The sequence below is a fragment of the Nannospalax galili genome, unplaced genomic scaffold, assembly GCF_000622305.1.
Source record: "Nannospalax galili isolate Female #2095 unplaced genomic scaffold, S.galili_v1.0 scaffold503, whole genome shotgun sequence".
Classification (NCBI taxonomy): Eukaryota; Metazoa; Chordata; class Mammalia; order Rodentia; family Spalacidae; genus Nannospalax; species Nannospalax galili.
Genome location: NW_008349770.1, coordinates 63,085 through 74,514, shown reverse-complemented (window position 1 = coordinate 74,514; position 11,430 = coordinate 63,085). Strand labels below are relative to the sequence as shown.

The 11,430-nt window shown below is 50.0% G+C and overlaps 1 protein-coding gene and 1 pseudogene across 1 annotated transcript in view; one reads left to right on the top strand and one right to left on the bottom strand.

Moving 5' to 3' along the window:
* Window positions 1-8,920, bottom strand: part of LOC103745175 (cytidine monophosphate-N-acetylneuraminic acid hydroxylase) — a 70,068-nt gene extending 61,148 nt beyond the window's left edge. The window contains exons 1-3 of the mRNA XM_029570397.1: window positions 8,888-8,920; window positions 3,957-4,087; window positions 3,596-3,799 (exon numbers count right to left, since the gene is read on the bottom strand). Of these exons, the coding sequence (XP_029426257.1) occupies window positions 3,596-3,799; window positions 3,957-4,087; window positions 8,888-8,920 (368 nt within the window). The remainder of the gene's footprint in view (window positions 1-3,595; window positions 3,800-3,956; window positions 4,088-8,887) is intronic.
* Window positions 8,921-9,757: 837 nt separating this feature from the next.
* LOC103745189 lies at window positions 9,758-10,689 on the top strand (annotated as a pseudogene).
* The last annotated feature ends 741 nt before the right edge of the window (window positions 10,690-11,430 follow it).

Here is an 11,430-nt window from a genome sequence, read left to right as displayed (position 1 = left end):
GGGGACAAGAGGGGGCGGGTGCAGGGAGGCAGCAGGGGCAGGAGGGAGGTAGCCGCTCCACTCATGAGAAGTTGTAAAAGCATGTTAGAGTTAACATGGAAAAATGAGGCTTCTAAGATTTGTCTGTCTTGATAACGTGTCTGAGAGAAGACTGAGTGGCCGGTGGATGTCAGCACATCTCTGTGCTTATACCCTGGCAAACATCCGCTTCTAGGGTGGACAGCTGCAAAGAGCTCAGGTAGGGGGACGGAAGGTGGAGGGGTGAAGGATAGGGTGTGGACAGAGGCGGTCCATCATACAGTCATGCCATGAGGTGTACAAGGAGTAAAGGTGAGAGCGCCTGGCTCCTCACGGACCGAGAGGAGGGGGAGGGGAGCGGATCCCAGGGTGGGGACAGGCTGGGGACTGAGGACCAGAGTCTGATCCTCAGGGCCTAGGTAAAAGCTGGTGGGGCTGCACGCACCTGTTACCAGCACAGGGAGGTGGAGACAGGAAGAGCCCGGGACTTGCTGGCCACCAGGCTAGATAAACTGGTGAGCTCCAGGTCCAGGGAGATGGTCAAAAAATAGGAATGATTGAGGAAGACCCCCCAACCTGTGCACATATACGTTCACACACCCACAGAACAGAGTTGGCCTGCTGACCAAGTAAAACTCAAGCCAACCGCATGAGGCAGAGGTCTGTGGTGAGGCACTGCCATATGCAGGTATTTCCATTTGTGTCTCCACTGCCATGACAAAACACTCTGACCACTACCAGCTTGGGGAGGAAAGGGTTTATTCAGCTTACATCTCCCAAGTCACAGTTCATCAGGGAGCCCAAGGTAGGAACTCAGGGCAGGAACATGGAGGCAGGAGCTGGAGCACAGGCCACGAAGGAACGCTGCCTACTGGCTTGCTCCCCTGGTCCATGCTCAGCTTTTGTTTTTATTATTATTACTATTATTATTATTTTATGTATATGAATGTATTGCCTGCATGTATGTGGAGTATACCCGTGTCGTGCAATGTCCATGGAGGACAGAAGAGGCTGTCAGATCCCCTGGAACTGGAGTTATAGACAGTTGTTAGCTGCCATGTGGATGCTGGGATTGGAACCTGGGTCCTCTGTAAGAGCAGTCAGTGCTCTTAACTGCTGAGCCATCTCTCCAGCCCCTCAGCCTTCTTTCTTATCCAACACAGGCCCACCTGCCCAGGGGTGGCACTACCCACAGTGGGCTGGGCCCTCCCACATCACTCAACAATCAAGAAAATCCCCCACAGACGTGGCCACGGGCCAGTCCAGTGGAGGAAGTTCCCCAGTTGAGGCTTCCTCAGCCCAGGTGTGTGAGGCTGATACTAAAGTGTCCAGCACACAGGTCCTGTGGAGGCCCTGCCTCTGTCCTTCGCAGTTGTTGGTGTGCGGAGCCCACACAGGAAGCCTGGGCAGTGCAGCAGGGGTCCCTCTGTGAACAGTCTGGGGTTTTCACCAGATGCCGCCAGGCCCTGGTCTTCTGGCCCTTTGCAGGGTTTGGTTTGGCTGCATGGATGAGTCTGCTTCTTCTTTTTTCTTTGGGGGGTATGTACATGTGCGTACGTATATGTGTCTGTGTGTGTAGGCATGAATGTTTGTGTCCATGTGTGTGCAGACCAGAAGTCAAGGTCAGTGTCTTCCTCAATCACTTTCCCACTTATTTTTGAGCAGGGTCTCTCACCAAACCTGGAGCTCACCCATTAGGCTAGACTGTATCTCCAGGAAGCCCAGGGCTCCTCCTGTCTCTGCCTCCCCAGGGGTGGGACTCCAGTTACAAGCCTCCACACCTGGCTTTTTACGTGGGTCTGGGGATCTGAACTCAGGTTTGCATAATGTTTCCATGGCAAACACTTTATGAGCTAAGCCATCCTCCAGCCCCATGTTGGTTGGTTTTTTGAGACAGACTCTCACTCTGTAGCCCAGGATGACCTTGAACCACCTAGCCCAGGCTGCCTGAAAACTCTCAGCAACCTTCCACCTGAGGCCTCCCAGGTGCTGGGACTTCAGGCATGTGTCTACACCTGACTGTGTTTGACATCGTTTTGTCCTCTTAGAGACCCGACAAGGTAGGCAGTGTTTCATTTAACAAATGAGCGGGCTGAGGCTCAAGAAATGTTCCGAATTTCTTCAAGTTTGAGCTTGTTACAGAGCTGGTGAGAGGTGGAGGCAGGCTTCTAACACAGGCAGGCAGGGAGGGGAGATCACACTGCTGGTTAAGCTTTAACCTCCTTAAATAGTTAGAAAACCTCCCCCTGAGTGCTGTAAACCCTCACCAGAGAGAAGGAAGTGAGACTTCCCTGTTCCTCCCCTGCAGAGACAGTCAGCAAGCCAACCAAGTAGCACACTCCCGGAGGATTCTCCTGGAAGCAATGGGCAAGCACCAGCGTGTCCTGTGGACCGCTGCATCCCAAACACAAATCCACCTGAGCATCCTACATGTTCATCCACTCATCTGGCAGCGTCCAGCTGCAGGTGCGATGGCGATTCCCACTGGAAACTCTAATGCTATGTGGGGCTGTGCCATGAAACCATATGCACAATGAAACAAATCTATGTGCAGGTGTGAGAACATTCTAGGCTTGGGGAATCTCCCACACAGTAACAGTGGGGAATTCTTGAACAACTCACAAATGACTAAGGAATAAGATTGATGATACAGGAAAGGGTCCCACAATCAAGGACTTGACCCATACAGATCCAAACAGGCTGCAGAGGGCTGTGGAGGACAGAGGTTAGCACTCATAGAGCAACTGGTGCTGAGCACCAGCCTGACAGAGCAGGCATTCAAGGACTGTGGTGCCAGGTGCCAGGCAGTGCCTGAGAGCAAACCACCCTGACATGGCATGGCAGCTGCCCCGAGAGGAGGTGCTTCATATGGGGAAGACAACTGGCTGGCGAGAACACTGTTCTAAGGAACAATCCAGAAAAACACTGTTCAGGGATAGTCAGGCTCTGCCACCCCTGTAAGCACAACTAGGCTGCCAGGAAAGTCCCATCTGCTTTCCAAAAAGGCCTGGAAAACGTTCCCCCCTTCCCTCCCTCTCTCCCTCTCTCTGTCTCTTTTTTCTTTCTCTCTCCCTGTGTTTCTCTTTTCTTCTCTCTTTCTTTGCCTGTCTCTTTTTTCTTTCTTTTTCTCTCTCTGTCTCGCTGTGCCCTCGGTGTGTGTGTGTGTGTGTGTGTGTCTGTCTGTCTGTCTGTCTGTTCTTAGAGAAGGAAGAAGAAAGCGTCTAGATGGCTTCTATGTTTCATGACTACAATACCAGATATGTGTGTGTGTGTGTGTGTTTCCCCTGCAACCCAAACATTTACATGTGCACACACATAAAATTTAGAGGCTAGGATACAATAGTTAAGCTTATCAAGCTAAATTAGAGCTCTTAGAAAGAGAAAGGAAATAAATCTAAGCAAAACATGTAATTTTGAGGTCAGGAAGATGTCCCAAACAAACCAGAGTAAAGCTTACAAAATTTTCTGGGGGGAAGTAACTGGCTGATTGGCTCATTTAAAATGTCTAGGTGAGCACGTTTCCTGTCAAGTCTAACTGCATCAGGGGCATCAGCGGGAAATCAAGGACTCCCGGTACCTTCCGTCCACGTCCTCGATGTCGCGTATGAACAGCCCCCCTTGGTGCTTGCACAGATTCTTGCACGCCTTCACGTGGTCCTTGTGCTTGAATAAGATGTACTCTTTGCCAGTGCTCTTGTTTCCAAAGAAATTGATTCCTTCCTTCAGGGTGGCAACTTCAGCGGGTGACAGGGACAGCAGAATCTCTGCTGTCTGCTTCACGCTGGGGAGAGCCGACCATTGGGAGGGGCATTAATAGCATCCCCGCACTGACAGCTTGAACCTCCCCTTCAGTAAGACTTAAACTCTCCCTCCAACACCCCAGGCTCATGGCCCCCTAATGGTGCGACTGTTCACCCTCCAGTGCTGCAAATAGGCACCTTTCTTTGCTGGAGACCTGACCCCCACTTGCCTGTCCATGCCTGCCGGCTCCCGGGTATTTCAGGGCAATTGCGGGTGTTTCTTCCACTCCAATGCTCTTTAGCTCACGCGAGGCGAGGAGGTCCACTGCCTGGAGAGAGAATGTTTACCCCAGTTCACTATTTCCGCTGATACCGTTTCCTCCTTTACCACACCTCTTTGAAAAGCCTAACCCTGTATTTGGTCCAGCTTTCTCCACGCTCCAGGCTTTTGAGTCCGACCTCCCTCAGCCTCAGAGGCAGGTTCAGTCCATCATCACTCATCAGCCTAGGTTTAGATAGAGCCTGCCCCTGCTTGGTCAAGCCTCCTAGGACACCTCCCAGGACCAGCCAGGACTCTGCATCCCCGCCTAGCAGCACCTGGCATGCTGCCTGCCGCTCACATGTGGACACTTCCAAGCTGTCTTCCCAGGTCTTCTCTCCCTCCAGTAGGCAGACTGCCTCCCGAGCTGTCTTCATCAGTTAGGTGTTTGACAAATTAACCCTCTGGACACTCGGTTGGGATGACTTACAGAAGCTCTAGCATCAAAGGAGGCCTCAGAACTCGGATTTTACATCTCTTCAAGCCTGTTTCTAAAAGGGCACTCCCTACGGGACACTCTGAGCCGCAATGGAGTCTAAATTCTGCCAAGAGCTTTGCAAAATCTGGGTGCATATCATTTAATCTTAAAACGCCCAAATTACCTCCTGGTTTTAATTTTAAAAAAAAATGAGCTCAGGCTCTCTTGGGGGCAGTTTTCACTTTCATTTTTAGGAGTTCTGCAAGTCTCTTAGAGAATAAAAATAATTGAAAAAACTTAGGGAGTAGACTAACCCTAACACCTCTGATTCTAAACCCGGGAGGGCGTGGCTCTGTGAAGGACATACCTCGCAGAGGATCCCAGCTGCCCCTTCTGTCCCAAACTCCTTGGAAATTCTATTCGCAACAGACTTGTTATTTCAAAGGTATACTTTAAGTAAATTTGCTAAGAAGAGGTCTATTCTAAGCCTTGTAAATCCTTATTTTGTCTCTGTTCTCACCAGTATCAGTATCTAATCCCCAAAGCAGGCGCGACTCCTGCAGCGTTTAAAGAGTAAACGTGTTCAGCTGTTTTGTTTTGCCTGCACGGAGCCGGCAGCTCCAACTCTGGGTTAGATCTCCAGCCGTGCCACCTGCTGAAGAAAGCAGGAAGGAGCCCCTGCATCTGCCTCAGCTGTGTGTGAAACCACACTCAGCAGCCTAACGCAAAAGAAAAACGAAGTTTATAAGCTGCTTGGTGTTTTGTTTTGTTTTGTTTCGTTTTGTTTTGAGGCGGGGGCCTCATAGAGCCCAGGATGGCCTTGGGTGAAGGTGAAGATAACCTTGAACTCCTGCCTCCACCTTCTGAGTACTGGGATTATAGGCGTGTTTCACCCTGTGTACCTATGCATGTACCTATAAGTACATGTGTTTATGTGTATTTTTGAGCAACTCATTTTACTCTAAATATTTTAGAAGATATTAATTTACTTCCACTAAGATCAGGAAAATAAAATTATTGTAAATTTTAGTTGGGTGCAAATATACTTGATTACTTTAATACACCTATTTTTCAATGCTTCAATATTTTCAGACAGTTAAACGGTCTTTATAAATGACCATTACAAGGGCTGGGGATGTGGCTTAATTGGTAGGGTATTTGCCTAGCATGTACAAAGCTCAGGGTTTGACCCCCAGCACCCAGTAAACTGGGCAGGATGGCACAGACCTGAAGTCAGGAAGATCAGAAGTTCAAGGTTATCCTCAGCTACATAGCAAGTTAGAGGTCAGCCTGGACCAATTAAAAATAATCATTACAGTGGCTGGGCTGGAGAAATGGCTCAGCAGTTAAGAGCACTGGTTGCTCTCGCGGAGGACGTGGGTTCAGTCCTCAGCACAGTAACTCCAGTTCTGGGGATTTGAGCCCTCTTCTGGCCTCTTCAGGCACAGCACACATGTGGTATATCTGTAAAGGCAGGCAAAACACTCATACAGATAAAACAAAAATAACCCTTACAGAATAAAAGACCATTATCTAGGAGATATATTTTTCTTTTACCCTCTAGTTGGTGGCTTGTAACTCCTAAGTTCTTGGTATTTTGTTTGTCAATAGGGTTTTTGTTTTTGAGAATATTTGTGCTTTGATCATTGGTTTTATTGACATTCTTGAAATTTTACATGATGGGATGTGTTTCATTTGGCTGGTCCTAATTGCTCTGACTTTTTAAAGACACCGTCTCACCATGTATGCCGTGTCTTAGCCTCCTGAGTGCACTGCTACATCACCACACCGACGTGTGTGTGTGTGTGTGTGTGTGTGTGTGTGTGTGTTGCTGTGGATCAAATCTTGGTCTTTGAGAATGCTAGGCAAGTATTCTACCTGTGAGCCACATCACTAAGCCACATGCTTCTTTTTTAAATTTTTAGAGTCCAGGAAAGACGACACAGACACCAAGGTGAGGTTCAAGCTTCTGTTTCTCTTTCTCCTTTATTCTCTCGTATTCTCTTCACTATGATGCTGGCTCACTATGATGCTGGTTCCTCTCTATTACACACTTCAGCTCTTTATATAGCGTTTTCCAACAGCCCTCCCCCCAGCCGGTATCAATCAGGGCTCACACACGTGCAGCGGCCAGGCAGAGTGTAGCTCATAGGCACGTAGCAAGATCATCAGGCTGGCAGCACCTGTTTGGCCTCTCCATACTTTGGAGTAAGCAAGCGGGAATCACGAGCCTTGGCAATCAGCCAAGAGTTGGAGTAAACAGCACGAGGTTTGGCAGCCAGCCAGGGCACCATCTGGCTGACTCAGCTGTGCTCACTTCCCACAGTGCAGTGCTCATGGAGCTCAGGAAAGGGGTCAGATCCCCTGGAACTGGAGTTAAGAACAGTTTTGAGCTGTCATGTGGGTGCTGGTCCTCTACATGCTTGTTTTGTGATGACCAATTATGACAGAAAGAACTGTAGCTCATCTCTATAAGCAGTTTACACAGTTCACCTGAACTTCCTGCTAACAATTCCCTATCTTAAGAGTATAAAGAATTAATTTTAAAAAGCTGTGGGAGTGGTGGCCATTGTGGGGCTTTGCATCCAGGAGTGTGGATGGATGTGATGGATGTGGTGTGGGATCCCAGGCTCAGGGCTCTGCTACAAGCCTGAAATGCTGCAGGATGAGAACTGCAGCTTCAACCACATCCAGTGGACCCAGATGGCTCAGTCCGTCTCACCTGGCCCAGGTGGCCCAGAAGGCCCCCGTCTCCCTTCTGCTCCCCATAGGGACAATCAGAACGAGGAAGTGAAGCAAGTGGCCAAGGAGAAGGTGAGAAAGGGCCACATGCCCCTTCATAGCAAACCTCAGCTGCACCTGCGGCCACCTACCCCCCCACCCACTCAGCCCGGAACTCGTTCAACGACAACAGCACTACTGGGACTGAGCTGACACCTTCCAGCTGATAATATTTCTGCTTAAAGATAAAGCAGATGGTCGAGATGTCACTTTGGCTGGTGTGTGTCAGGAATGATGACCAGGAAGTGTGAGGGAGAAGGTACTGGCATACACACATCTAGATCCCTGCACGAGAGGCCTTCAAGCTGAATATCCAGGAGGAGACTGAAAAGGGGGGGCAAAGCCTAAGGAGGCTGTTGCATAGGGCAGTCCTCTGACACATAGATGCCACCTTCCCAAGCTTGGTTGAGACCCTGTGCCTAAGATTGTCGCAGCTGGGCTTGTTAACTGTTCATGGTCCAGCAAGGAAAGGAGGGGCAGGGAGCATCCTGGGACCCTCTCCTGAGAGTCTACCCTAGTTCCATGTGACCTGAGGGAGGGGCTGAGGGTCTGGTGAAGCCCTCTTGAGCATGGGGTCTATGGGCCCCTCCTCCACCATGATGGAATGCTGATGAGCACATCCTGGGCAGTCACCACTGCTGCTGTGAGTTCATGGGTGCAGCGGCCACGTCTGTGCGGAAGACAGTGTTTTGTAATGCTCCCTCCCACCCCCTGGCTCTTACGTTCTTTCCACCCCCTCTTCTGAGATGCTCCCTGAGGCTTGGAAGGGGTGACATAGATACGCTGTTTAGGGGCTGGAGAGATGGCTAGGCAGTTAAGAGCACTGGCTGCTCTTGCAGAGGACCTGGGTTTGACTCCCAGCACCCACATGGTGGCTAATAGTCCTCAGTAACTCCAGTTCCAGGGGATCAGATGCCCTTTTCTGACCTCCTCAGGCATTGCATGACACAAGTGCACTTACATGCATGCAGGCAATACACTCAAATACATAAAATAAAAATAATAAAATATTTTTAGATATCCTGTTTAGGGCAGAGCACTGAGCAGTCGCTTATTCTGTGTGGTGAGTCTGCATTACCAGACGCTTCTCTGGCAGAGGCTGAGAGGAGCTCAGTTACTTTTCTGTTGCTGTGATAGAAACACTGACCAAAGCAACTTATAGAAGGAAGAGTTTATTTAGCCTATGGTTCCAAGGGGCAAGAGTCCATCACGGCGGGGAGGCATGGCGGCAGAGGAGTGTTGGGGGACCCTGCTGCTAAGGTCGCAGTCCACCGTGTCTGGATAGCTTGTCTGGATAGCTCTACAGAGCTCAGTGCTGAATGGAGGACTCCCTTTCTCAGCAGGGGCTTCCTGCTCTCTGCCTGACCTTCTTTGGAAAGTGTCTCCAAGCTCAGATGCCTGGCCTTATTTGGAACATGACCTTTGGCATAGTTACCAACAAAAACTGACCCCAGGTTTTTTGTGTATGATAATTAGGCATTGCTCTACAGCCAGATGATCGGTTCTCCTGCCACATTCAAGTAAAGCAGACTATGAGCACCTATCAGGTGAAGATTTGGCTTCACCCTGTATCTTCCCTCAACCCCCGCTGAATAAACTGAGCTGTCTCACTGAAGCTGACTCCCGGAACGCTTTTTCCGTCATACTCATGGGCCATTCTGACCCTCTTTGTGGCCTCTGCTCCCTTTGTTCTCGTGGATTGGTGGCCAACGATCCATGAGGGAAGGGAGAGACCCACAGAGGTGGCTGGAGCAGCAGAAGCTAAGCTCTCACATCATCACACAGGCACAGGAAGTAAGAGAGCGACTAGAGATCTGGCAAGGCTTAAGAACTCTGTAAGTCCACCCCGAGTAACAAGCTTCCTTCAGCATGGCCACACCTCTAAGACCTCCCAAAACAGCACCACCATCTGGGGACAAAATGTCCAAATACTTGGAGCCTATGGGGGACATTCTCATTCAAACCACCACAAACACTAATCAATGTATATGAACATAAACGTCTAGGAGGGAGCTGGACCCTAGACTGTATAACTGACTGGGAGCTGAGCCGACCACCATGAGCACAGTAGTGGGTGGTGCTAGCCCAGGAAAAGGGCAAAATCTGAAGCACAGCATCTACTGAATGTGTACAACCTCTCACTCCCAGTGTCAAGAAACCCTCAGCATCACCATCAGCAGTCAGGGACGTTTGTATTTAAAGCACAGCACTACAGACTCCACAGCCAGTAAAAGGATAACAGGGATGCTGGGGAAAGCCCTGCTCACAAATTTGATAAACGCCATGATACAGACTACACAGACGTACAGATACGTACATGCACACACGAACACACAGACATGCAGACACACATGGGAGAGAACACAGGTCTCTCACATCTGCTTCTCTGCCAGTCCCCACCAACCACCCAGTACTCCATGGATGACAATGGTTCCCCCAGTGCAAAGCCAGTTTGCCCTCCATCCTGGGCGGCACTAGGGCATGGACCAGAAGGACTCCTACATGGGCAACAGGCCCAGAGAAAAAAGACCTCCTGACTCTGAAGTTCCCCATCGAGCTTCACACTGTCACCAACTGGGACGATGTAAGATCCGGACCACACCTTCTACAACGAGCTGTGTGTGTCCTCCAAGGAGCACCCGGTGCTGCTCACCCAGGTCCCTCTCAACTCGTCAGTCATGAAAAGATGACCCAGATTGTGTGACAGACCTTCAGCACCCCAGCATGTATGTAGTCATCCAGGCTGTGCTGTCCCTGTCCTCCCTGGATACAGCACTGATATCACAGACTCCAGGAGGGAGTCAGCCACTCTGTGCCCATCTACCGGGGCTATGCTGTCCCCATCCTGAGTCTGGACCTGGCTGGCCGGGACCTGACAGATGACCTGATGAAGATCCTGACCCAGTGTGGCTACAGTTTCACCCCCACAGCCAAGTGGGAAATCCTGAAAGACTTCGAGAAGCTGTGCCACGTGGTCCTGGACTTGAAGCAAGAGATGGCCACCGCTGCGTCCTCCTCCTCCCCGGAGGAGAGCTGCAAGCTGCAGTTGGCCAGAGCATTGCCACTGGTAGCCAGCAGTTCCACTGCCACAGGTGCTCTTCCAGCCTTCCTTCCTGGGCACAGAATCCTGGGGTATCCATGAAACTGCCTTCAGCTCCGCCATGAAGTGTGATGCCAACATCCGCAAGGACCTCTATGCCAGCACAGTGCTGTCCTGTGGCACCACCATGTACCCTGGCATCACAGACAGGGTGCAGAAAGAAGCCACTACTCCTCCTGAGCGCAAGCACTCTGCCTGGACTGGCTCCATCCAGGCCTCACAGCCCACCTTGCAGCAGGTGTGGATCAGCAGGAGGAGTCGGGACCCTCCATTGTCCTCTGAAAATGCTTCTAAGCCGAGAAGCTGTTACTGAACTGGCTGAGCTGTTACACCTTTTCTCGACAGAATCTAACTTTCACAGAAAACAAACAAACAAAACCCCCAAAATGCCTGCTTTTGTTTGTTTGTTTTTGAGACCAGGGGTCCTCATGTAGCCCAGGCTAGTCTCTAACTCATTATGTAACCAAAGCTGGCTTGAATTCTTAATCCTTCTTCCTCCAGGGATGACAGGTGGGCACAAGCACACACAGATGATCACAGCACTTGGGAATCTGCGGCAGGAGGGTTACTGTGAATTTGAGGGCAGCCTGGGCTATGTAACAAAATATTATCTCAATAAAACCTATGAGGGCTGGACAGATAGTTCAATGGTTAGGAGCACCAGAGTTCAGTTCCCACCACCCATGTCAGGCGGCTCACAACTGCCTGTAACTCCAGCTCCAAGGATATGACACCTTCTGGCTTCTAGCCACTTGCACACACATGTGCGTACTCATACAAAGATACAGCACATGCATATAAATAAAAATTAAAACAGTGAGTTTACCCCCTAGCCAGATGTGGTGGCGCACACCTTTAATCCCAGCATATTGGCATGGCTTTGTTTTTTTTTTTCTAATTTTTAAAAATTTGGGTTTCTATTTTGGCACTTTTGACTCAGGATTTAAAAACTGGAACGGCGAAGGTGAAGCAGTCGGTTGGAGCAGGTCCCCAAGGTCTACAAAGCGACTAGGACTTTGATTGTACATGATTTTTTAAACAGTCATTCCAAGTA